The 27,362-nt window shown below is 38.6% G+C and overlaps 1 protein-coding gene across 1 annotated transcript in view; it reads right to left on the bottom strand.

The window, feature by feature from the left end:
* Positions 1–27,362, bottom strand: part of adamts3 (ADAM metallopeptidase with thrombospondin type 1 motif, 3) — a 156,391-nt gene that overhangs the window by 68,848 nt on the left and 60,181 nt on the right. The window contains exons 5-7 of the mRNA XM_061038275.1: positions 14,256–14,452; positions 2,880–2,963; positions 89–245 (exon numbers count right to left, since the gene is read on the bottom strand). Coding sequence (XP_060894258.1) covers positions 89–245; positions 2,880–2,963; positions 14,256–14,452 — 438 coding nt within the window. The remainder of the gene's footprint in view (positions 1–88; positions 246–2,879; positions 2,964–14,255; positions 14,453–27,362) is intronic.

Consider the following 27,362-nt stretch of genomic DNA (forward strand, 5'->3'; position numbering starts at 1 on the left):
ATAGTCTTGAGATTAAGCACAGAAGGAAGGTGAAAATGCTGCAGGCAACCGCATTTTGAAATGTGTCTGTGTGTCCCCCGGGTCTTACCCTGCATCCCCGTGGGACCGAAGCCTTGGCGAGTGAGGAAGATTGCGTGGTCGTGGTGTTCTGCGTGCTCAGGGTCGCCTTTCTGTTGCACAAATGCCCATCGGCACACATTCTCCAGGCTCCGTGATGGGTTGCCTCTTTCGATGAGGCTGATGGACTGACAGAGGACAGACAGATAGAGAGACATGCATTATGCTCAACCTTGTAATGAACATGCTTGTATTGCGTCAGCAGCAGTATGAAATGTGGAAGTTGTAGACAGATAAAAAAACACAGTTCGCCTGGTGTGATAATGAAACAGATAGATAAGACTGAATTTCAAGTCAGTCATCTAAAAATAAAAGCAGGCACAAATGCATTTCAAATAGGCTGTCACTGACTTTTCTGCACACTGTGTGAGCATCCATGCGTGGCTTTTTAGGGTATATGAGTGGCTGACACCTGCAATCTGCATACATTTTTCTTCCCCATTTAGCTTTTCATATGTATTATTAATCACTGTGGATGTGTCACAAGCATACTCCATGAGGTTGAAATTATCATCTGAAGTACTTCATATATGTATTTTTAATGGAAATAAAAGCATAATAAAAACAATAATGGTATTTAAACTGCATCCTGTTTGGCCCCCAAATGTTGGCTTGATTTTGTTTTACTGTGCGTAAGAATGAAAATAGATTAGAAAAGCATGCATGAGATGTCTACTAGATCTACTTAAAATAGATACAGAGAAGTGTTTGGTTTGCTTAGTTTTCTGTTTATGTACTCTTCTAATGACATTTTTGACTTGAATCCAACTACTGAATAAATATTTGTAATTTTCTTTTCCCCTGTGTTTGCTGTTAAGCCAATGATGAGGCTCGAAATCGTTCTTTAGCCACAGCCAAAGAAACTGTTCGGTGTGCTGCTTTCGGTGTGGGAAGGATAGATGGAAGTACTAGTGCTGACCCACTGCAGAAAAACATCCAACATGTTATCACTAAAGGCTCTGTTTAATTTATGATTTCACTCGACCACAGCTCCTGCAACATTCTGGCCAATGCTGATTACGCTAAAAGAGTCAGACCATTGCAACTGAAGAGAATACAGCAAATGTGCCGAGCGATATACAATTGCAAATTATATATTTGTTCAAGTCCTGATCAAAAGTTCAAATGTAGGTTCTTCTTGTACTTTCTCCATATTCTCACATCACTTAATCACACAGGGAAATATTGCATTTTTAAAATGTCACATTCATTTGGATTTTATGTAAATAGTACTTCGATGTCATTGTTATGCGGTAGCCGAACCTGTTCTTTTTTATTGTACATGCATAACTTTACTTTTTTTTTAATAGTTGTACTTTCTTTTGATTGTTCTTATTTGAAATCTCTATTTGTAAGTTTCTTTGCATAGTTAGATTCATTATACAAAAACCAGCAACCAAATTTTACCAAGTAAGTCTGAAAGTATTAGCGTGGACAAATTAAGACTATACTACTCCTGATGTAGAAGTATACTCCTACTCCAAAGTAAAAATGTGTTTCTTAAAATATGTGTTTCTTGATATAAGTCAAAGTGTGTCTGTTGCGTTAGCTGGTAAAGTATGGAAAAAAAATCAATCAATTCGAGGGGTTTTGCACAAAAAAACATTTTGCTGAATGTAGGCTTTTATTCCTTCCTTTATTTTGTCAAAATATTATCTCCCTTTTTAAATAGGGGCCATTGTTTTTATTTTATTTTAACGTCTAGAACTTTCACACTAATAAAATATTTTAGTTTAAAGTTCATTTATTGTTGGGCTGACTGCATATATTTGTTCTTGCCCTTATAGGCTTTGCATATATCTGTAAAACAATTGTTGAGGCACACTTCCGAAGAGAACTTTAAAATTACATTATAGCTCTAAACATGCCATGACAATTAGCCAGTCAAAAAAATATATATACAGGCTTCTACTGCATGTAAGTTATTATCACTTTTTCTAGCCAGCTAGCTCGCTAATACTAACAGGACAATAATCAGAAAATGTTGTATTGAGGAGATGTGTTGATATATTTGACTCCTGTCTCACTTCTGTCTGAAATCCTTATCACTTTGTGGAGACCTTTATCTGGTAACAGAGGAGGGTAGGTTAGAGTGGAGGGGGAAAAGTGACAGATTTCCAGTCTTTGACTTATCTGCTCTTATTCCTTTAAATGTCAGAACTGTCAGGGCCATTTGCTTTACAATTTGCTGCTATGTGTGCATGTTTATTGACTGAGGCCATTTCACGGAAGCTGATTGATTAAATCTAAAAATGCGTCTGTTGCTGTGATATGGTCTTACAGGTAATCTTTAAAAACAGTGGATTACATATTGATTGTATGTGCTTTCAATTTGTTCTAGAAGTCTTGTGAAGCCTTTTCATGTTCTGTGCGGTACTTGATGCTTTGGGGACTCTACCAAACATTCACTTCAGATAGTCTTGTTTCTTTTCAATTGGATTTTCTTGTTTCTTTACAAGTTCTTTTATTTCACTTTTTTGTTATTGTGTTGTATTTTTTTTATTCTCTGAATTGCAGTTGTGCACCTAAAAGCACAATGAGAGCAGAAGACCTTTGGCTCTGATGAACTGTAATCAATTTCAATTTACTTGCACTGACACTTGAGTATCTTTGTGATGTGTTTAAATCAGTTCAGTTTCCTTCCACACTACCACTTTCTTGCACTCTCTGTGGCAATTAGGCGCTAACTGAGTTTCTACAATTATCTGTTATATTTTGGCATTTACAAAAACAAATGAGCTGAATTTTTTTGTGCAACTCACCTTGGCATATCCAAGCATGATCATCCTCACCAGGACCACGTTGATATGGACTCCCAGAGACTCGTCATGGTAAATCTCATTGACCTGAAAAGGAAGGAAAACAAGCAATAAAGCAGATGGCGGTTAGTAGCTCCCAAAAATATAATTTCTTTAAAAGCATCTGCATCACAGACGTGTTCCCTTCTTCTAAGTGTTTCTACAAAATGTAATATGCCTCTTTTACCCTTTCTATCATTATTATTGTCTGCTGTGTCTTGTTATGTTGTTGAGTTACCTTCTGAGTATAATGTTTTAGCTTAGGTAAAAGCACTTCTAAACACATTTTAATAGGCAATATATAAAGTTATTACTATTCTGTATCTTTTGCATGTCTTTCTATCTTTTTTTTTAAAATAATTCATCCGTTTGTTTTCCCTGAGACTTCTTTAGTTTGTTTTTCCTGCCAAAGCAATGTTTGAGGGAGTTGTCATGCACGTTTAATTTACGTGATTCAATTTCTGTTATTTTTTGACATGTACTCTTCCTTTTTTTCTATTTAACTTCCTGCCTCTGTGTATGTGTGTGTGTGTGTGTGTGTGTGTGTGTGTGTGTGTGTGTGTGTGTGTGTGTGTGTGTGTGCTTACCACTTTTTTTAATTGTGTGCCTTTCCTTTTTTATTTTTAACTGTCTGGTTCCCTCAGCTCTGTCTGATGACGCTCATCTTCCAGTTTCTCTGTCAGTCCTTTTTCAAACCTTTCTTCTCATGTGGCTTGTGTGTCTCTTGGGTTTTCATAATTTTCTGTATATTGTTTTCCCTGTGGATGTTTTTTTGGTTTGACTAGCCTTGAATCTCAAAGTCTGCTTTTGGGTCCTTGACTTCTGAATCTTATACCAAACTTGACAGTTTGTCTGAATGGAGGGTGATGTATGCTGTGCAGATTGTAAAGTAGATCAGGGAATTCTTCTCATCTGTGATACCTGGCTACATCATAATATTGATTTGTCGTAAATCGTGGGTACATGAAGTGGGATTTTTCACTCAGATGGTAAAAATTGTACGTGAACAACACAGATAAAATGATAAGAGACTGCAGGGTGAAAAAAACAGATGCCGAGCAAACAGAATAACAGAGAAGCATGTTTAGTATGCAAACCATAGCAGCTCCCTGCAGGCTGTGAAGTAATGTAAAGAGATCAGAGTGAGTCAGGGAGCTGGCCAGAGAAGGACTCTCCTCAGATAGCCTGACCAACATTTTCCACCCACTTCAAAGTGTGACATTTTTTTTTTCAAGCACATGAGCTCCAGCTGTGGCCCAGTTTTCTCAGTTCTCGGCTGTTTTACACCTCATTTTCTCAACATGGTTATCTTTCACAAAAGCTGTGTGTTTGTGTGTGTTTTTAATCAGCATATGGATCAAATTTCCCCTTCAGGGATCAGCGGCGCACTGTATCTGCAGGTTTCTGGGACATATTAAATACACTGATGGATTCAGCTATTAAATCACGCCATTCAAACGTTCACATATGAGCCTGAGGAGGCATAGAGTGAAGCTTTGAGCCTTGGTAACATCTGACAGACGATATCCAAATATATTATCATATTATTTATATTTAAAGGATTTTAGTATGAAATATGAATAATGAGGATTCTGATGGGGAAAATTGTAATGCATTAATATTGAACACACATTTCCATATAATAATGAGCACTATGAGCATGTCAAGGTGCATGTCAAAGCCTTAATTTGATTGGATGTTACAGGTCAGTTTACAGCAAAGCACTTGATCCATGACGTAGCCGACTCCTGAATGAAACCAAAGCGTAGGCTCATTCATATAAAGTGAAAATAATTTGTAAATGTATCTCTACTTCTAAAACAAAGAAGTTTAAATAGATGTGGAAATATTTCAGATCATGAAAACTATATATCATGTAACTTTGCCTAAATCAGCAAAATTACACTTCATGTTTCTGTTTAACTGTCAGATCTAACAATCACAATAAAACACACTTGTGTTAGACACTTTAGGAACATACAGGGTTGGTAATATTTTGGTATTTCTCTTGGCTTCCCTTGATTAAAGGTTTGAATTTGTGGAATATTACTGGATACATATAGAGGAGGCTAAACTGTTAACCTGCTGCCTGGAATGAAATGTTTGCTCTTTTGCCCCTACAGTTATGCACCTTACAGGAGAATGTTGTCTAAATTACAGTGCTTTAAAGTTGTAACACAAGTTGCAACTATTTCACCAACGACTTAAGCCAGGGGTTATTAAATCAAATTCTGAATCAGCAACGACATCGGCATTACAATATTTTCACAACTTCCATCACTTAAATTGTGCAGGTGCAAAAGTATAATTGACAACAAGGTAGTACAGGTATGCCAACTGGGGATTTGTAAAATTTTTTTACGATATATACAGTCAGTTTTTATATATTAAGTACCAAATATAAAGAAAAAAAAACGATTTAATGACACTGAAAATATAGAGCAGGTCCAAAGAGTAATCTTGAGTAAATATTTACTCAAATCTAACTGAATCTTTGGAATGAGGACAGGAAAAAACATTGCTTGACTCACTTATAGTTAAGAAAATGTGCATAGAAAACAACAAGTTTTTTAAGCGGTGCAACAACTGCGTCTCAAGCTGTAAAAATAGAGGCTAATCTGTCCTTTGATCGTAACACTGGGCAGCGTCCACTTTCAGTTGAACTCCAAGTGATCTGTTTTTATTTCATGTGAACACACATGCACGTTGTTTTACTGAAAATATTTTATATTTGCGTTAAAAACCATTCTCTGAGTTAAAGAGTAATAAGGTGTTGATATACATTTTGCAGATAAGTAATGCCTGTGACACATGAGAAGTTGAATCAATGATGGACCTCGTTCATGGATGTCTGACCTTTTGAAGGCTCAGTGTGATGCATGTGGAGGCCTGCTTTTAGCCATGTTGATTTCCTGCTAACTGATTGACGTAAAATAGCAACAAAACAGATGAGTGAAAAGATCAACATATCAACGTGCATTCTGACACTGCATATGAGAGGAACTCATTATAAGCCTGGAGTGTGTGGACTGGAGTGACACAGTGGGTCTCATTTCCTTTGGGCCAGTGATTCATCACTAAGTTTATCTGGCTCATTGCACAATATGTCACTTTTCTCCTCACAGGGGAGAGGAGGCGGACAAATATATGTAGCAGGGCAAGACCACTTTGCAGCATTAAAGTCAGATTCCTGTTCCCAATCCTCAAGAAGCAATCTCATTGAATGCAACAACGCTGGAAGATGGGTGTTTTATTATGGGGGGAAAAGTACAGATAAGCACTTCTGATTCTGGACAATTATCTTCTGAAAAAGTTACTCTCCTCTGGAATTTACTTGACAGTTTACATCTCTGTAAAGACGAGCTAAAATTACACCTCATGTTCTTTTACTCCCACACGCTGATCTCTTTTTTTTTTCAGGCCACAACCTGCTTAACACTTACAGTGAGACCTGATTCCCCTTACAGCTATGTGTTCAGCCGCACATTTTATTCAGCCAGCTCACGTTCTGCAGTCCACAGCTCGAAACAGAAATGATAAATCTTTTCGAAGGGAAGCGGGGGTTTGATGGGGTTCAGATCAATACCACTAACTTGATTGCTGACCCAGCTAAAAAGTCTGTTTCGGGAACATACTTCTTTAATATGTGCAATCTGCTAAAAACAAACAAAAGGATGTTGTCCTCTGAGGGATTCTTATGTTATTGGAACTTAAAAGGAAATCTGGGAGCGTATGCTGTCTAAATATAATGATTAAAGCCATGCAACTTCAAAACTGTATCTGTTGTTTGTAAATGTTTGTAATTTTTACAATGGAAACACTTGGTTTGTTTCAAAGATGCTTTGTAAATGAAGATACGCTGAGTTGAGATAGAATATAAAGTGAATGTAGACACAGATCTGGATTACCCTTCAGCACAGCATTTGGTGTATAATGTAGGAACGAAGGCTTTAAAGATCAATGATGTTTTTCTTCACTTCAGTGTTTTATCACAGCAGCACTGGGGTTTGTCTCCAGCTGTCTTTTGACCAGGAGATGCACAGACATAATGTTGAAATAGACTGCGCAGAGGGAGAAACATAAACTCACTTTACACAATACAACAGAACGTCAGTAGATCAGTATGAACAGCATGGAAGTACTGATGGTGTCAAAAACGTGCACCATAAATACACCTTAAAACCCAACTCAACTCAGCTTTATTTTCACTCAACCCAGAGTAGCAGGGAACAAACATGTAGCTAAAATATACATAAAAACGTCTTCCTTGTTAAAACTGCCCATAAAAAAATCCACTATGGTCAAAATTGTCATGTTTAGTTCATTGTATTTCATCTCATAGATCATTTGTACATTCAACTGTGTGTCAATATTCTAGCCTCTGTGACGTTTGTTGTTTTAAAGCGACGTCCATAAAAAGCCAACATTAGACCGTTCTCTAAAACAAAGATGTTCTGTAGGGTTGAATTGAGATGCACAGTTATGCCTCATAAACTTGCATAGCATTCACTAGCATTCATCAAAATGTAAATATTGTTGCAGTACCATAATGTCACCAACAGAGGTCCATAAAACTTTATGTCCCATAAAAAGAACTAATCAGTGCAACTTTGACCAGTGCTTCCAGTTTCTCAGTTTCTATGTATGGTTGGTGGTTACATGTTGTTTTTCTTCAAACTGGCTGTGGACAAGACAGAACTTTTCATCGGACGCCCTTTATGGCGAATGAGTCGATGTGTAATAGCTTCTGTGTGACACTTTGATGAGAAATGTAATTTATTGATCTTTGACAACAGGAGAGGGAGAAGCTGATGCTACCACGGAAGGCAATTTCATCCCCATGTTTTTATGTGTGCATCAAAGACTGAAACACATCAATCAGGAGTGAGAGCAATCGTGATTGTAGACTGCAGTGACAAAAATATAGAACAATAGAACTACAGTAGTGTCAGTCCTCTGAGACACATATGCCCTTCACTGTAACACACAGAAAGGACAAAATAGAACGCACAAACACACAAACAAGCCAGGCATAAAACCTAGCAAAACATACACTTTAAAAACATGCACTTTGAAAATCAAATTTAAACCAATGTGTTTGATAGTCTGAGTTTTAGATTTATTGTCACACATTATGCACAAGTTGTTAAAGTTGGATGCATATTTGGATAAGACAGAAAAGCTGCATATACTGAGCAGCCATGCATGTTATTTAAGATACAAGAACAGAAGGAAGAAAACAGCCACAGAAAAAACTTGAAAGAAAAGTTGGGTTGCTTGGTTCTCGTCAAATTGTTGTGATTAGTGAAGCTTGTGCTTGCCTCACAAATGGAGTGTGATTAATGGAGAAGGATGTGATGTGGATGTTTTTTTTAAGCAGGAGAGAGATGAATACTGTGTACTGAATACACAGAGCTACAATTGTAGAGAATCAGTGAGGAGAGAAAAGGGAAGAGATGTCAAAGACCATAAAGGTTAAGGAAAAAAGGGGAAAAGCAAGACCAAAAAATTAAAATAGAGAGAATGGAGAGAAGGGGATCTGGAATGAGAGGAGAGAAGAGTAGGAAAGAGTTGTGTGGGTGGGCAGAAAAAGGGAGTATAGATAAAGGAGAGAAGTGAAAGGAAAAGGGAGAACCAAAAAGTAAAGATGGGAGAAAAGGACACAAAGAGAAAGTGAGCGATAGTAGGAGAGGATTTTTTTAAAAAGAGGAGAAAAGAGGGGAGGGAGAAGAGAAGGACAGAAATGAAGAAGTGAGTATTGTATGAAAAGGACCGAAAGGAAAGGAAAGGAGAATGGAACACAAAAGGGCAAAAGAGAATGAGGAAGATTAAAAAAAAAAGGGGGGGGGGAAATAAGAACAGAAAGAAAAGGAGAAAAGATGAAGCAGGAGGAGATCAGAGAAAAAGAAAGATCAGGAAAAAGAGGAGAGCAGAGGAAATGAGATGTGGAGAGAAGACAGACTATAGAGCGAAAGAAGTCAAATGGACAGGCAAGAAAAAGAGAGGAAAGGAGACAAGTAAGACAAGTAAATGACAAAGAAGGGGGACTAGAGAAAAGAGGGGAGGTGAAGAGAAGAAGGGATGGGAGGAAATATATAACAGATTAGATGCTGAGAGGAGAAGCGAGAAGATACGAGAGAAGAGTGGGGTGGAAGATGGAAAATAAAATAAAAGAGAGAAGAGGACAAGGCATGAAAAGGGGTGAATATCAGAAAAGAAGAGAGGAAAAGGTAACATTTTTAAGGGAGATGGAGGCAAAGAGGTAAGAAGCAGAAGGAGAGGGTGAAAGGAGAGGAGAGAAGTTAGGAAATCAGATTGGAGAAGGGAGGGAAAAGGATGTGAAAGAGGGGAGAGAGAGAAGGGAGGATGGGAAAAGGAGAATGAGAATGAAGGGATGAAAAGAGAGAGTGGAGAAGGATGGATACGTGATAAAAGGAGAGGAGGGGAGGAATGGATGGATGCGAAGAGGAGAAGAGATAGGAAAAAGGATGGAAGGAGGGGAGATAAGGGGGGAAAAAGGAGGAAATTATGCATGAGAGAAGAAAGGGAAAGTGTGAATGAGAGAGGAGAGAAGGGAGGAAAACAAACGAGGAAGGTCAGAAGGAGAGACGGGGAGAGGAAAGTGGGGAGAATAAAAGGTTGGATGTGAAAAGAAGTGGAGGGAGGACAAATGATAGAGGGAGAGAAGATAGCAAATAAGAAAGGGGAAACTGTGTGACAAAATCAGAGGAGAGGAGAGGAGAGGAGAGGAGAGGAGAGGAGTGGAGAGGAGAGGAGAGGAAGAGGAGAGGAGAGGAGAGGAGAGGAGAGGAGAGGAGAGGAAGAGGAGAGGAGAGGAGAGGAGAGGAGAGGAGAGGAAGAGGAAAGGAAGAGGAGAGGAAGAGGAAAGGAAGAGGGAAGAGAATAAATTGTGGACAGAAGGAAAATAAGAGAAGAGTCAAAAGGTGTGGGAAAGGCAGGAAAAAGGGGTGTCTATGAGAGCAGATGCCAGCACATCTATCTGAGAGACAAATGGACCTGGCAGGCAGGAAATGGACACTGATGTCAATAGTGATCAGAGTTAAGAGATGTCTGATTCAGCTGGCAGCTACAACTGTAAATCACAAAAAAATAACCCATACCATCTCCATGGCAACAAAGAGAGAAAGAAAAAAAGGGAGAGACAGACATGCAACGAGTCTACACATGACATCCTATTTTCTCTGAAAAGCGGATCACACTGCACTATCACTGATGTGAATCAAACTGTAAAGAGTGAAATGTTTTGTCAGTTGATCAGAACAAATAAAAAAATTACAGGAAATAAGGGAGGATAATCATTGAGATTTACTACCTCTGTTTTTCTGCACAGCATGATTTTGTTAGCGGATATTCTCTTCTTCTTCTTCTCTACAGCTGAATGAACAGGTAAGTACGGATAGGTTTAGCTGCTAATCATTGTTTAGGTGAAAATGATAAGTAATGGTAGAAACTATGTTTGTTATGTTGAGTAGGTTTTTCTAAATCTAAACTTGCATTATCTGGAAAAAGAAACGTTTTATTCCAAAAACCTCTGTTGTTGATTTCAAAGACATCACCTTTCTCCTGCACTCAGTATTCATGTGGAGAGCTTCTTGGTAGCAGCGTCAAAGCCACTTATACAACTGGCTTAGTACAGCCTTGAGACAGAGGCCTTGGGTCCTGGGGATTTTTCTAGAAGTACTCAAAATTGGAAGATGATTGAAAATGATGACAATTGCTTTGACTTCAGTATTCTTCACTTAACTCATTGATTTGACAATATCAACAGAAAATGTAATTGTCTGCAAGCATAAAGACATTCTTTAAATGAATCATCCAATTAGTACATTTAGCTGTTAAATCATTTAAATATGTGACCTGACAGGGGGAAACACCTTCATTTAGATAAAAAATGATCAAATGTGTCTCAAGCTTCAGCCAGACATACTGACAAAACATGTATCCATAGATGTATAGAATACATCACAATGTAGGAAATGGCATATACTCTGTCTCTGGGGTGGCACCAGACCTCCCATTATCCTAATGCACTTTTGTATGCTTCTGAAGCTCATGCTGTACAGTGGTAAATGGAGTACAGTGGATTCCATATGTTCTATAAGTAAAGTAAACAGGACTCCTACAGGATAACCACTGCAATCACAAAGGAGGAGTGCCTCAGTAAGGAAAGTGAACATAATAGACAAAGAAAAATCAACAAGGCCCATCTCCTTTGAAATCCCACTCTTATCTTGTTTTTGCTTCACCGTGGCTGTATATGCATTAAAGTCTGCAAAAATAAAAACCTCAAAAGACTCTCAGATGCTTAGAAACAAGAATCTGTGGTCTGGTGAAACCAAGATTGAACTGTATGACCTAATGTATGGATGAAACCGCAGTAACCACTCACCACCTGCAGAAAACCATCCCAAAGGTGAAGCCCGGTTTGAGGCAGGATCATGCTGTGGGGGTGTTTTTAGCGTTTATGAAGGTAAAAAGGAAAGCTGAACTGGTTAAAACACAGGGATATCCTTAATAATAAAAAAGCTGATTGAGATTACTCAGGACCTTTACAAAAAGGTTAAAGGTTTACCTTCCATTAGGACAATGACCCCAATTACATAGACATTAGATCATGTTTTCCTGCAGGAGAGGGCACCCTAAAGGCCACTTCATCACGGTTTTTTCTTGCACTTTGGGCCACCATAATGGGCAGTTTAAAATGTTTTATCCATCATGGGAATCCAGGACAGCTCTCCTGCTGCATTTCCCCCTCTCAGTCTACCAGTAAACCTGCCAGAGGTCGAGAAGAGCTGCAGAGATGAATGGCAGAAAATCCTCCAACCCAGCGTAATCTTACCGAGAAGACTGAAGGCTGTAATCGCTGTCAAAGGTGCTTCAACCTCGTATGTGCCAACTTACATCAGTGTGATATTTCTGGTATTTCTTTTTAAATGAATGGGCCAAAATTTTTAGACTTCCATGAGAATATGTGGTACTGATTGTAGATTGATATGGGGCAAAACATGATTTAGGATTGTTAAAGCATGAGGCTGGAACCTACCAGATATTCAATTATAAAAAGATGTGTGTGAATACTTTGTGAATGGCACTGCAATGTCATACACCGAGAGCCAATCAACACCCAGAATGGAGTATGGAAAGGAAATACACATTTCTGTATGGTTTAATCATGGAATAGTTATTAAATCATAAAAATACAATGCTTATAGAATATTAAAAGCAGTAAAGGTGAGAGACATGTCAACAGCAATACTGTGCTCTTATAATATTTCTAACTTTTGTGTGTACCTCGGTGGTGCCTCTGTGTTTGTTTTTCTGTTTTTTACAGGTAACAGAACAACAACTAGCCCGATAAAAATTGGGGAGGGGATAACAAAGGGCTGAGGAAGAACTATTTAACTTTTGAACTGGTTCCAATTTGCAAACAAGTAATTTAATGATCAATTTGTAAAACCAGTGTCAATATTAGCACAATCTTCACAGCTGAGACAAACTAAGGAAGAACACGTGGCAGAAAAAAAAGAATCACAAATGAAGGCTTTAAATATCTCTAACCGTCATCAGTGCATCATAGCTCTAATTATCATTACTCCCCGCTCTTCCCTTGAATTCATGTATCACTCAGATGTTCTTTCAGCGTGTTGTGATCGTTTTAGACACAATATTTCAAATCATACTTCATAGCACATAGCACAAATTCATTCCAACAAACAGTTTTGCATAACTGTTCTTAAAACAAGGTCCCATGTTAAAGACATATTACAGTCCATGTATTTGCATTTATTACATGATGCAATTGTTTACTGCTTCTTAGAAATGTATGATAACGTGTTAAATGTAGAAGCACAAAATGAATGCAAAGCCGAGAAGACCACACTTAACATTGGTTCTATACATTTGAATCCCTCCAACAGTGTTGAATGTTCATTTTGCTTGCGGATTTGTATCTCTGCCAAGTGGACTATTGGTAGAGGTCTCACTTCAGTATTCTGTAATTAGCAAATTTGTGAAGCTTGCAATTGTTCATCAATCGATAATGAAGCATAATAGTGGAATATAAATAACTCATACCTGAAACTGTTGTTTCCCACTTTCATTGAGAAAAACAACGCAAAACAAACAAAAGATAGGCTGACTGAGGGGTAAAAGTGGTGTCAGCTCAACGATGCAATCAGAGCTTCTAAACATATAGATTCAAAAGGATTTTCTCATAGCAGAGCTGGTTGAAGTGACTTGAATAACATTTCTGGGACAATTCCTACACAGGGGATGCATAACATGTGATCAGGAACACAGCCAGTGCTTTCTGCACTCAACAGATAGCAGGTTTAACACTTGACAAACTCAATATCCCTCTGATAAAATCAATGGCAGCACAGCCATTTTCATTTGTGAATCACATGTCTCCAATTGATTCACAGAAGCTTCATCCCATCCAAAATCACAACCTGCTTGTCAACGATTACTTTTGTTTCTCTGATTCTGCTTTGAATCAGTTTCATGTTTAGACAAGTCATCAACACCAGTAGACAGCGCTAATTTGTCGCCTATCAGGATTTCAGCGTTGGCAAGCAATCTTCCCATGTCCCTCGGGGGGAAGGCTTTGATCATCAGCTGACTTGTTGTTGAGGAACAGCAGCAGCAGCAGCCTCCAGAGTGAAGCCAGTCTCTCCACAGAAAGCATGCAAACCATGTGGTGAGAGCAACTGTCCCTTCTTCTCCATCTGCATTCAAATGTCTCATCAAAGGAATGCCTCATTATGCAGCAGCCAAATCCTGGCACATATGGCCAATATTTCCACCACTACTGTATGAAGCAAACACTTCAATTTGTATGCATGTCAAGGGGAAAAAGACCTCAGACCTAATGCTTGTGAAGAGCATTTTTGGTTAAATTACCCAGCTGAGGTGACCCCCCCTTTCCCCCTCCCACTTCAATCAACTGGGATCTTTCGTAGGGACTCTCTCTGTGTTTTTGCTGACAAAGTAAAGACCAGTGTTATGTTAAAACATGGGAAATCTTCTCAACAACAAACTTGTTTTTTCACAATAATTGATTCAAAAGAAAATACCTTCACTGAAGATAGTAGAACAGATGCCAAACAAGCACCATGAGAATCCAGATACAGAGAGCCAAATTCCTCAGACCACTTCTTATGTTACATTATCAAATCTATCAGCTGTGCTTAATCCAACCCTCATTGCGTTTACATTTAATCCTGCACAAAAAAAGCAATGCAGGACTCAATGCGGATTACAGTACAAAGCAACCAGAGTATTCAATCAAGCAAAAAGACGTCGCTGGCAGTCACTTACGATATTCATGAGGGTGAGGAGGTAATTCTGCACGTGCTCCTTTCCGTGAAATCTAACAACGGAGTCGTCAACTCCCAGCAGGATCTCAATGTTGTAGTCGTCCTCTCCGGCGTCTCTGCGGTGACGGCGGCGGTGGACAGTCTCGTTGACCTGTCGGGTTACCGACTCCAGAGTCCCAGGTACATCCAGCTCTGGTTCTGTGCAGGGATCAAGACAGAGGAGGTATAGAAGTGTTAAGATCACGGACGTGCAAAAACAAATAGCAGCCAAATTCATTCAATCATAAAGTGGATGAATCTTTTGAAATCAACGGAGAGAAAATTCACAGTTTGATCACCTAGTCCATAAACTTACACATCTACAAGCAGATAGTACGGCAGCTGATACGACAATATTTTTGAATGTTTCAAGCGGCTGCAGGACTGCAAATTTAAAAACACAAATGTTTTTAGATATTAGATGTCACAGTGTGTGTGACAGAGAGTATCGCGCCTCCTGGTTGTTTACTAGTCTTTAGTTTCTCTCTTTCATATTATGATTATTATCTTCAAAAGACCCAGATATCTTTTTGAGCTTATCTGTTTAACGGCTGGCTAAACTTCAAACCCCTAGTTCATGTACTTTGTGTTGTCAGGTGAGGTTTTTTTTAACTATCATTTGTTCAGTGGGGTTTAATTTTTGATTTGTGCCATTTTTACGTGGGACTACAATTGGAAATTAGAGACTCACTAATTCCGCTGCATTTTCTTTTTCTTTCGGTATAAATGATCAATGTCAGTGCACACTGTTCCCTGATAAATATAATAAATAAACCCCAGAGGCTACATATGTACCAGATGATAACTGATAGATTCTGAGATTGACAGACATCTTCTTTACTTCTTCTGTTATTCTGACAGATCGTTTAGTTTATTAGATCTTTGTATGTATGGAGAATGCTCCTCAAACATAATGCCTGTTTGATTTTGTAATTTTATTCTATCAAAACTGTTATCATTGACTCAACTGGAATCACTGCTCATTATACATGATTAGCTATGATCCTTATCAGAAATGTCAATCTCACATCTGCAGCTATGAATTTTATTTGATGTTTTTTTTTGTTTTTTTCCCAGGCAGCCTGAATAGGAAGAAACCAATTATACAGCCAATTACATCCATTCCCTGAAACAAATGACCATGGTTGTCTCTCAATTAACGTTCCCGCGCCTTCCCTGTCTCTGATATTACTCTTATTGTGCATTCACAGTGGCGGTTAATGAAGCCCCCTGCGCTATGCTCACTCAGGTGAACCCTCTAAAGACCTTGAAGACTCATGGGCTAATGATGCTGCTCGATGAGACATTGAAGCTTGAAATTTTTTGATTGTGAAAGGATAATAAGTCTGTGATGATGCAGTCAAAAAAAAACTCACACAATGTAGAATTGTAATCAGGTCATTTAAACCGTGACTCATTACTTTATGAAGTAACAGCACCATGAGACAAAACAATACAGTTCCTTCAGGGCACTTTAACTATTCAGACTCTCTGTATACTGTGGTTACATAACAGGCAAATCAGATTGGAGTTCAAAGACAGTTTCTGTCCCCTCTCAATATGAGGGGTGGAGTGAATTATCTGACTTGACAGTATTTGCTCCCCTCTGAACTTAGCTGAATCATACCATGAAATTGCTAATGCTTCCCCTTTTTTTTCTCGATGGAGTGAACCCACCAGGGTAAACCATCCCCCTAATACTGCTTAGCTGTACACTGAGGGCTGGGGCCATCTCTGTCAAGCCTCCCAGGGAGCGCTGCTGATACAAAATCCTTCATCTAGTCTCCTCAGTAATCCTGACAGGAGTAAACAGTGCCCGCTGATCGAGTGGCAGTAGACATCACTTGCTTGACACGTAACCCTTTACAGAGGGAAGTGCAGCACATTCAGTTTTTTAAAAAATCAGCAGCTTGATTGGCCCTAAAGCAGCCAGCAGGAGTGTTGCAGGTTAGAACCCAGAGGGGGATAATTTTGGCAGGGAAGGGAATGAATGTGTCTTTGAGCTGCTCTGTTTTGTTTCCATGTGAACAGAAAAGCTGTGATTATGCTGACAGATTGTTTTGTTTGGTTTGAACCACGGTGGAAAATTGCACTTTTGTTGTAAGTTTTGAATTTGCTTCATTTTCTGTTTTGTTTGACATATTCCAAAATTGAAATGAAGTGAACTTCGGGCGCACTGTAGAGTGTTTAAAACAGATTGCGCCGTTTGTTCAGGAGGAGATTGTTTTTTAAAGAACAATTCTATCATCAAAACACCACTCAGACAGCAAGTGTCTTTTTATCATCATTTAGAGTTTTAAAATACTAGTAGGCAGCATTTGAGTCCAAGAACAGAAATTCTCCACAGGGAAAACATAAATGTGTCCGAACGAAGAGTAATGCCATATGCCATTGTACCTTATTAAATTACATTGTCTAGTCTCGTCTCGTCTCGTCTCATATAGTCTCGTTTAGTCTCATCTAGTCTCGTCTAGTCTCATGTCATTTCGTATCACATAGCATTGGTAATTGGCAACTTTTTATTATTAGAAACTGCAATTTAATTATTGAATAAAATATATATGGGGTCAATTTTTTTGTTAGTTTTCACTGAACATCATTAAAATCGTTGCAATCATTTTACAAATGTGTAAAAAAACAAACGAATAAGCACCATGATCTGATGAACAAGCATGTATAAAACCTCACAGAGAGCCATCCGGTAAAACTGCAAACATTCTTAAATAACGGGATTCATGGTAAATGGTAGAGAAAAGGCAAAACATCTGTTACTTTCGTCAAAGGCTTGTAGCCCTCAAGTGCACTTAGTAAACACATCATCAGTTCTGTATTTATTGAATACTGTAGTTATTAAGCTGTTAAGCAGACATTGTGTGTCATACCTGAAAACTTAAGTGTTTGACTAAATGGTTCATGTGCCTATTTCACAGCAGGATCAATGGTTAACACTAGTAGAACTATGTTTGATTTTTCAATTATGTATAATGTAGACCCCTTGACTCCCTGTCTCTGATCGGGCCCATGTGGTCCGTAGCATAGACTTTTATATGGATCAGATCAAGCCTCTTGTTTCGAAAACGAGGTCTATATGTGAAAGTGAATTCAACCTGATTTTTTCCAGTGTTCAGCATGGTTGACTACTAGAAAGAGTGATTGAATGAAAGAAGAAGATTTAAGATTTTGGTTTTGTTCAATTCTTAAACAGGGTTTGCTCCTGTGGGTTGCTACCTGTGATTGAAGTCACTACCCTGGCAGCCTAAAGATAGATCGGGGCAAACTATGGTCCTCTTATCCCAAAATAGCAATGCAACAAGCAAAATGCTGAGGCTTCAAACTGGGGTTCACAAAGTAATGGGTGACGTCACTGGTGCCACATCCACTTCCTTTATGCAGTCTATGGTTTCACTTTATCATATTTCCATTCATGATCCTAAAACAGAATGTAATCTGAAATTGAGAGACGTAATCTTCCATGCGGTAATGCCCATGAACTTCTGCCTGTATTCTGCTGGAGACACACTGCTTGCCTTGAAGTAAAAATTGGGTTCGTATAGGTTCAAGCAGCCTATTTGCAAACCAGGAGTTGGTAAACAAAACTCACATGGACTCACAGGGAGCCTGTGTATTAAATACGTTTTTGGTAAGTTTTCGTGCTGCTGTTTCAGAAAGTCTGGCATGGGGAGGAACTGAAACTTTTTTGGTAGTGTCTGTGAGTTGAGCTAAATCTAATGGATTTTTCCAGAATAACCATCTCTGGTAAAGAGAGATAATCATACAGCATTTATACTAATCAGAATATATTCACTATATAAAACCATTGTTCTTGGAAATGGCCTGTTGGCCTGAAAGATGATAAACATGAAGATAGAAATGTTCAGGCATGTCAGTGTAGTTTTTTGGCATTCTCACCATTTAAAAATAAATTAATATGAAGTCTAAACTTACTTGCAAACCACAGAGAACGCATTTAGAGGGCAAGACTGAGTATGATTTTTCTGCTTGTCTGCAAAAAGGTAAGGCAGAGGCAGCATTGAAAATGATGATCTGTAAGCTTCCCTGAATAAATAAATTATTAAAGTAGAAAAAAAATCACAGTTTTTTAAATTTCATCCACATAGGGTGGAGATACTGTGCTTGGGCCGATATTTGGAAATCATGAGCCATAAATAAAAGCGCAGGCCATTTTTTTTTTCAGTTTTCCAGGGATGCTTAGAGCCACAGACAGGGCCAGTGATTGAGTGGAGCGGGAGCTAAAATAAATAGGAAGAAATGGCTGCCACCTCTGCCCTGGCCCAGCTCCGACAGTGTTGGGATTGTGGAGCGCATTCCTCCTCTCTGCCTCTCCTGTCATGACACAGGCATTCTTGTGCGGCGGGCCAGCTCCCTCCCTCCCTCTCCTGAGTAAACAGGCTCTCTGAGGTCCCTACTTCAAACGCACAGGACTTCCCCTCAGCAGCTCTCCTTAAGACCGCTAGTGTGCTTCAGTCGGCAGCCTCCCCCTCCCCCTATGCCTCGCCCAACCCCACCCCATCCCGTCCCACAAACCAGTCCCATGGGAACCCCACCATGGTGCAGCAGCAGCAGTGGCAAGAGATGGGAGAGGGCCCCCAGCCAGCTCCTGCCCACACGTGGCACTGAGCGGCAAGGTGGCAACGGGGCCAGCCAGAGCAGCCCGCAGCTAAAAATGGCACAGAGGTAGGTGACAGGCAGCTTGCCATCAGCCTGGAGTGGAAATCTACTTGGTCTTCTGTGACGCCATTAAGACCCATGCTACACTGTAAACACACTCTCTCTTCAGCAAATTCATGAAGAGAAGAGAAAGGACCCAGATGTAAAGCCGAGATTTGGTTAAATAATGTTTTAATGAGTTTGCACATAAAATGTCATACAAAAAGAAATAATCATAATATTTGCAGCATCCATGAAAAACTCAGTTTCTAATGTGGCAAAATTTGCAGGTCTGTATCTTTTTTTTTTTTTATCACGTTTTTAAAAATTAAGATTTTGATCCTTTTTGTCATGCCATGATATTAAATGTACTAATACAATCTTTAAATCCTTAATGAGAATGTCCACAGTAGAGGGCTATGTTGGCTTCGCCAATGTTTAAGCAAAGACATTTTTTATCAAGCCAATCTATAATCTGTCTCAGCTGGTTTTACCTCTATTTATATAACACTGAACTATCCAAGAGACTCTTTCAGCGTAGATTTGCAGATATAGTCAAGATAACAATTGTGACAGATAATTAATATATACAGTGAATGACAGAAGGCCCAGTATGGAACTTTGAGGTACACCCATTGTACACTGCCACTAAGTACACCAGTAGCTTTAACAAACTGCACCTATCCGAAAAATATTATGACATCCACACCAGAGCTCAAGATGAAATAAATGTCAAAAGTTTAGAAATCAGATCATCATGGTTAGCGCTTTTAAATCCATCAGGCAAACCTAAAATGAAAAACATCAACTACTCCTGCTGATGTTTTGTTGTCTCTATTCAAGATAGAAAAAATGTTCTGGAAGATAGAATAAATGTAAACAAATTGACTCGTATTTGGACTTGTTGTCTGTTATTCAATCGAGGAATAATTCAGTAATTGTTTGCTTGGATTTAGATACATGTACAAATGATGTACCTGCAGCTCTTTAATATCTAACCAGAAATGTTCACATTTTTAAAGGAGAAAAGCTTTATTTATGGAAAATGTATCAGAGTATTACAGTGACAATAAGATGTGTTTTTGCATTAGAATATAAGCAGTAATCCCATTTTCTGTTTCTATTATGTATTTGGAGCTGTAGGATTGGCCTACATACTGTGCTGTTATCCATGAAATGATACAAAAAAACACATCTCAAGTAGGGATCTGAATTTGCATAAAATCTACTCTGTGAGCTGAATCTAATTTGTCTCATGGGGCAAAATCAGGGAGGGGGGAAACAAAGTGGAACAAATAGTCCAACTGGGGGATCTGTTACTTTATTTATTTATTTTAGTTCAGCCTTATTATTTTGAATAAAAGTGATTTAATGTGTAACTGAGTCTGATAAGGTAATAGTGCTCTAACAAAAGGAGGTTCAAAGATCAGAAATATGAATTCATCATTAAAGAGACTGCTTGCATTTGAGTCAGAAAGGTTGTTGCAGGTTGAGTCAAGAGTTGTGCAAGAAGCACTAAATCATCCCTCCGTTTTAACGCTATACATTCAACCAGGCACACTCTTCTGCAGATGAAGGGGGATATATTTAATCAATTCATACATTAACATGTTCTGCAATAAAAGCAGGTGCAAGACACTCTTTTCACTCTCACACTGGCAATCCGAGGGAATAGATCATCTAACATGCATTTCTAAAGTGTGATCTTACCGACTGAAAACAAGCAGGGACTTGGTGTCAGAAGAACGTGTTAAAGCATTGACTAGGACCCGTTAAGAAGAAGTGATCTCAAAGGAGTAAACAAAACAGAAAACAAGACACCCTATTAATTCAGTTCACAACATATTGGGAGGTGCAGGCCGCAACAACTAAAGGCAACCATTAATGTAGAAACACACAGATCGAAACAGGATACTACTGATTTTAATGTAGGTCTAGATACTCAATCCGTGTTTGAGCACAGCTAATATCATAGCAACTCACCGGCTGACTTTAAAGAGAAACCAGAAAGTTTTGTGCTGTAATGAAGACCCTAAGTCCACAAAAGGTTTATTTAAAAGACTGACACAGTCTGATAAAAACAAGAGTTTATATGGAAAATAAATTAGGGGTGAACTCCGAATGGACAAAAGGGCTTAAAGAAGGACCAACTTTAGATTACACACTGCTGGGTTACATTCTTTGGTTACTTCAATTCTTATTCATTGGTTGATTTACTGACAGTGAAAAAAGCTCTTTGCAAAGAGCCAATAGTCCAAAACTTACAAATATTTTGTCTGTTATCAAATAATACAGAAAAGAAGTAAATCCAGACAAATAAGAAGTCGGAATCACTTGATATTTGTGCATGAATAAATTCATTGATTAACTAAAGATTATGAAAATGGCTGCAAATATATTTTCTGCAAGTCCTTCATCAGTTTACGTGAAATTTAAGATTATTTTAACAATTATATTATAGTTAGGGTATAGTTTTTACATTGAAGTGCCAAAATTAAACAGCTGTCGAGACTCTACCAAATTTTTGCCAACTGGATGGTTTCAACAGTACTACCAGAATAAAGGTTATAGAGCCTCAGGGGTATCAAACATAAGTTGTATAGTGCTATCAGATGTTGTAGAGTGAAATACAGTAAAATTTGTATGTGAAATTAAAAATTGAAAGTTTTCATACTGAGGTTCCACATACTGCAGGATAAGTTGAAGGGGGTCAGAAAAAGACTCGGTTCATCTGGGTCCATAAGGAAGTTGAAGCTTGTCGGGCTGATTAGATCCAGTTAAGGCCAGCAGTTAGAGTTGAGGCAGCTTCTGGGACACACAGCTCATGGAGGAAATTCAGGTACTTTAAAACTCTGGTGGCTATAATTTGCCAAGAAGTGAACTTTCTGAGCCATACCTGAGTTTCCAGAGGGAAGTGACTCTCTTTTCTGGAGATAACAATATCATCGATGACGATATTTATGACAATTCCATAAACTTGCTTAGAAATCAGAGAATGAAAAGTAGTATCTTGTCAGAGAATTGGTTATAAGTTTTCCTTAGTATCAAAGTTAGATTGGATAGCTGTCTCCACAGATATTTGACAAACAGGAGCTGATTACACTTAAATCAGTGATTAATGATGCTGTGTCCAAGTACACCAGATTAAATTAAAGATCCACTGAGTTTGTGATGATTTTGGCGTCCCCCTGTGGACAAAGTGATACATTCTTTCTCAATGTTGATCTTGTTGATTTCAATCCTTGAGATTGTTTTCCTTGAAGAAAAAAATATCCGGCTTTTTTTTAACCGTCAAACAACTAACGGGGAATCTTTGCTGTGCAAAATAGCAGCGAGCAGTTTCTTCAGCGAGCTGTAAATCATCTCTAGTCTGACACCTACCCAGTGGCAGTAGATATAGGCAATTAAAATCATGGTACAAAAATATATAGTGGCAGATGTTCAGGGTTGCTTTTGTAGGTCATAGAGAGGCATTACTTGAAATTGTATTGTTTCATGCCCAGATTAAAACTCCTCATAGGGGCTTTAATGGCTATTATGAGATCATGCTTCCTATGCTATTCAAAGTAATGTCCAGGTATAGTGTATGAAAGATTCAGGTGAAGGATTTAATTTAATGTGTTTTATTTCTGAAGTGACCATGCTAACCTAGCAACATCAACGTAAACATGTGTATGTATGGAAAGCACTGTACACCAATACTGGCATGCTTGGTCAGCTTTAACACTGGGTGACAACAATTCTCATTAAAGTAATGTGTTACATTGCAGCATTAGCATTGTGTGGCAGGTGTTAATGGGGCTGAACTAACTGCTTATTTGGGTTATCTTTTTCACTTATATGTTGTTACATAAAACCTCCTCGTATCCTCTATTATTCCCTACCGAGAAAGTAATGTGTGTTCAAAGTCATTAACGCCCACAAATCTTTCTTGGTTGACATCTTATGTTGCAGCAGCCTTGATTAATGTTTGTTATTATGTTTATTCAATATTGGTTTCATAGACATATGGGTCAGATGTCTGAGCCAGGTGGCCAACACTGATTTGAAAAGAAAATAACCTCAATATGTAGTTTTATCATTTTGGCACTGTGGTGGTTCCAGGACCAGGGCTGCAGTTGATTTAGTGCTGGCAATGTGCTTCTTGTCATGTAAGGGAATTTTTGACTCCCTGGGGCACATAAAAACCTGGGATAATTACACTGGGTTTTATGACTGAGGCAATATTGTTTTAGCCTTTTTCTTCCTTCTGCCTCAATAGAGCTGAAAATTAGTGGTGACAGCAGCAACAACAGCAGCCTAATTACCAGCAGCGCACCACAACAGCCAAAAAGATGCTGGCCGAGGCATTTCGCATGATGGAGAAGTCATGCAGGTTTGTGGTTCTGTGTCGAAGTGTGGTGCAGATTTTAAAAGATGCATTTGTGTCTATGCGCATTCTCCGTGGCCCACCCGAGGCTTCTGAAACACTAAGAGGCTCGTGGGGAGGCATAAAATTGAAGCCAACACTCCTGCTCCCACGGGGCTTTATATTGAAGCATTGCTAATGGTTTCTGGGTCTTGGCTGCTTTTCCTAAGAAAGCTGACTCGAGTTCTTCATTAAATTGAGTAAATGACCATGTGTGATCAGCCATGTTTGTAAGTTGCTGCTACAAAAATACATTATATTGAACTTTAGCTGTAAAAAGCAGTTAACAACTGTTTTTGCCTTGAAAGAGATAATTCATGATCAATCTCTTGAAACATACAATCGCTGAATGATGCTTATAAATTACAAATAATTATTACCAATTTAATATGCTGCCCTTAAATCATGCCACCGTTACAAGCGACCCTCCAACTCCCCGACACCACCAAGCATTCGCAGTGTCATTCATCCCATCAGCCCCAGATCACAGTATCAGCCATCGTCCGGGCCCAGTCTTCGCAGTTTGGTCAGCCTCTTCATCCCTTCATCCTCAGGTGATATCGTCAGCCTTTCACATCAAACCCATTCTTCAGTTAGATCAGCTTTCAACCGCCATCAGCATCAGATGACATCGTCAACCATCTTCACAGTTCAATCAGCTTCCGCAACTCGCCCTCGTCATACGTTCAGCCGACATCATCAACTAACACCTCCACCACCGGTGTCTGGACTCCAGACTCCAGAAAGATCTTGTTGACGCTCAGGGCACGCATCTTCAATCTCCCTGACTCCCTGTAGAGTTTAAGCGCCAAAGATTCTCTGACAATCATTCAATACGTATATATCTTTGAATCATTTACTTGTCTCTCCTGATTGAACTTAGCTCAATCAGCTCATTGAGTGGGTCATCCCACAGCTTGACTTTTTCCCTATCACTGCTCTTAGATATTTCATTTGGGAGATGGTGTAGACTCAATAGTCTATCAGATATAGAATAATTAGACGACACTTATCCATTTGTCAACAATTCGGGAAAAAAACACTCAACATGCAATCATCTAAAGTTCCTTTTTTATAGCTGGCATCCATGGACACCATGTTCACTGACACACCGAAACCACTTTTAAAGGTTTTTTTTTATGAAAATGTGGAGTTAACAAGTTGTTCTGATGATCACAAGTGGCTAAATATAACAATACCTCTTTTAGAAATAACACCAGAAACTGGATAATGCAGCTCCCCCTTTGTGATGAAGGTACTTAATAGCTGCTAGCTGTCAAGGTAAGACAGTTTGCTGCTTGCAACCCTAAAAACCTGCAGTAGGGTAAAATAGTTGGCAATTTTTAATCCATGAAATGTTTTAATTATGTTCTAAAAAAAATCACAAACTGGATTGATTTGAAAATGATTGTCAATTATTTATCTTAGAAATTCGTTTTTACTGCCTTACTAATGTAAACTGCATTGATACCATTTAAACATTGTGCTCAGTCAAACTAGCCTCTAGCAAGTCAAGGTAAGCTAATAGGTTGTGTCACGGACACCTTGCAGTACATGCAAATAATAATTATCTTTAAAAATTTAGAAAAATCATGTTTTTGTTGGAAACTGTAGAACTTTTTTTAATTCAACATGAGTAAAAGGAGTTCCAAAAAGCAATGCTGATTGTGTTCATGCCAAGCAAGGATGTACAGGTTATACATGTTTTTTTTTTCTTAAATAAGTTACAATTTAGAATTTATGGACAAACCATTTAACTCTTCAAATAAAATTTTAACTGCCATCACCAAGCCAGAAAAGATTTGCCATCGTGTAGGGCCAGGCTCTCTGATTGAGGTCAGGTAGAATGAAAGCGAGGCCATGTTTTCAAAGTCCCTGCTGTAGCCTTACAGATTGTTCCACTGGAGCAGTTCTACATCAGACCAGTGTTTGCATATTTTATTTGGAGTGCAAGTCAAACAGAAATGGACCTCATTATAATTAAATTGAACTTCCTGATTAAATTTCAATTCAACCATCTGCTGATGGATTCCACTTCAGCGTGAATGTTTGTCGCCAAAGACAAAGCTACGGGATGTATGTGAGCTATTACCCTGCTGGAAAGAAATCATTGGAGGAAATATCACACAAGTATGAAAGCCTCTGTAGGATTTATGAGTCAGCAGGTACAACTGATAACATTAAAAGCAAAAACAACACTTGTACTACCTCATACTGAAGTAAATAGAACAAGGTGGTGTGACAATTTGCCAATGTGTCTACTTCCAAAGGAGTTGCAGAACTGTCAGGCACAGAGTTGGACAATGGACTCGTGGATACTCCTGGTCACAGCAGATACCATAAGATTCCTGTGGAGCTATGTGAATGCAAAGGAAACATCCTACGAAAGTTAAACATTATGATAATTATGTCTGTCCCTTTAGTATGTGGGACGGTTTCTACATCATCTTTGATAAGACATAAAGTGCTTCTGAGACGCAATTTTGTAATATTTATTATACTATTCAGAGACTGCTCAGCTCTTTTCAGCTAATCAGTTCATTTGAATTAGAAGTGGTATGTATGCCAAGATCCTTTGCATAATTTGCTCTGAATATTATGTTGACAACTTTTCCTTTTCATTGCCTTGGCATTCCATATTACCCTAATAGATGTGAGGATTTATGTCCTGAGAAGAGCAATGATTTTGATGAGTCTGTGTTTAAACATCCTCTCAGGATTGTTGTTAATCCAACTCCAAAAGTTTAAATTGTGTTTCCCAGCTGGGCACCAACCAAAGTTGTTGATGTGCACATTCTTGCAGAACTCTCTTTGATGACACTTGTTGCATGTATTTTCTCATTTGATTTGTTGACTTAAACTCTTAGCTTGCATGTGCCATTTATTTATTCTCATTTTGAACTTGAATGTTTTATCATGTTTCAAATTAATATTAATCTACTTTTTGACCTTGTTATGATGATCACATCTTGAATGATAAGGCCCAAACAGAAAAGGTGCTACTGTGTTTGAACATTTTAGCCTTTTTCTTTTTGCCTCTGTTAGCCTTATAGAAAATAATTAGCTGCTCAACACCCTCTTGCTTTGCCTTTGTGCACTGCCAGTAGGCACGTGGGTTTGATTGGACATGAGACTGTATTTTGGGAGTAACTCACTTTGTTTTTTATTCCCTTGCTTGACTTGTCCTCGCTTTCAAATGTAGGTCGCTTTGAACAGAATGGTCTGATAATGAATTTCACAACATTGTTATTGTAACTTCTTTTTCAGCTAAATGAATATGGTTTCCGTTTCTCCTCAAACTTGCAGCATCTTCCTGCTAGAACTTCCTTCTACTGCTCCCCAATGTTTGTGCACCTTACTTAATTCCAGTAAAGTGATCCTAAGTTGGTCTAATAATCACTCAATTATCAAACTTAGTGACATGTTTTTAAGGTGATCAGAGTTGATCTATGAAATTAAACATACTGATAAACAGACCTGTAGTAATAGAAAGCTACCTGACCTAGAACCCAACTTGAATGGGTCTTGGTAAATGGACTTGAGCTTATATAGCGCTTTTCTAGTCTTCCGACTACTCAAAGCGCTTTTACACTGCATGTCATACCTACCCGAATTTTTGAGTTCTATAGGGTCTGCTTGGTATACACGCTTAAAGACCTTATTCAGAATCAAGTTCTATTTTGTGCTTTATCCAAGCAAAAAACCTGAGTGTGATAGCAATCTTATTTTGAATTTTGTTAAATAAAACAATTCAGTTAGTCTTTCAACCTTAACCTGCTGGAAAATCAAGCGCATGTAAAGTTTGAGTTTCTTGCTGTGTCTGCTGTGGTATTGTGGTAGCTGTAGTTGTTGAGAATCAGAATATCAAACTTAAGGGTGTGTTTGTGCGAGTAGAGAGGCAGAGGGGGAGACTTAAAGCAGACAACTGCAGGCCTTGTTGGGGTTGGTCAGTTACAACATGCAGAAAACTTAGGCTTCATTCATGAGAGGGTG

This window comes from Labrus mixtus, chromosome 5 (genome assembly GCF_963584025.1).
Source record: "Labrus mixtus chromosome 5, fLabMix1.1, whole genome shotgun sequence".
Classification (NCBI taxonomy): domain Eukaryota; kingdom Metazoa; phylum Chordata; class Actinopteri; order Labriformes; family Labridae; genus Labrus; species Labrus mixtus.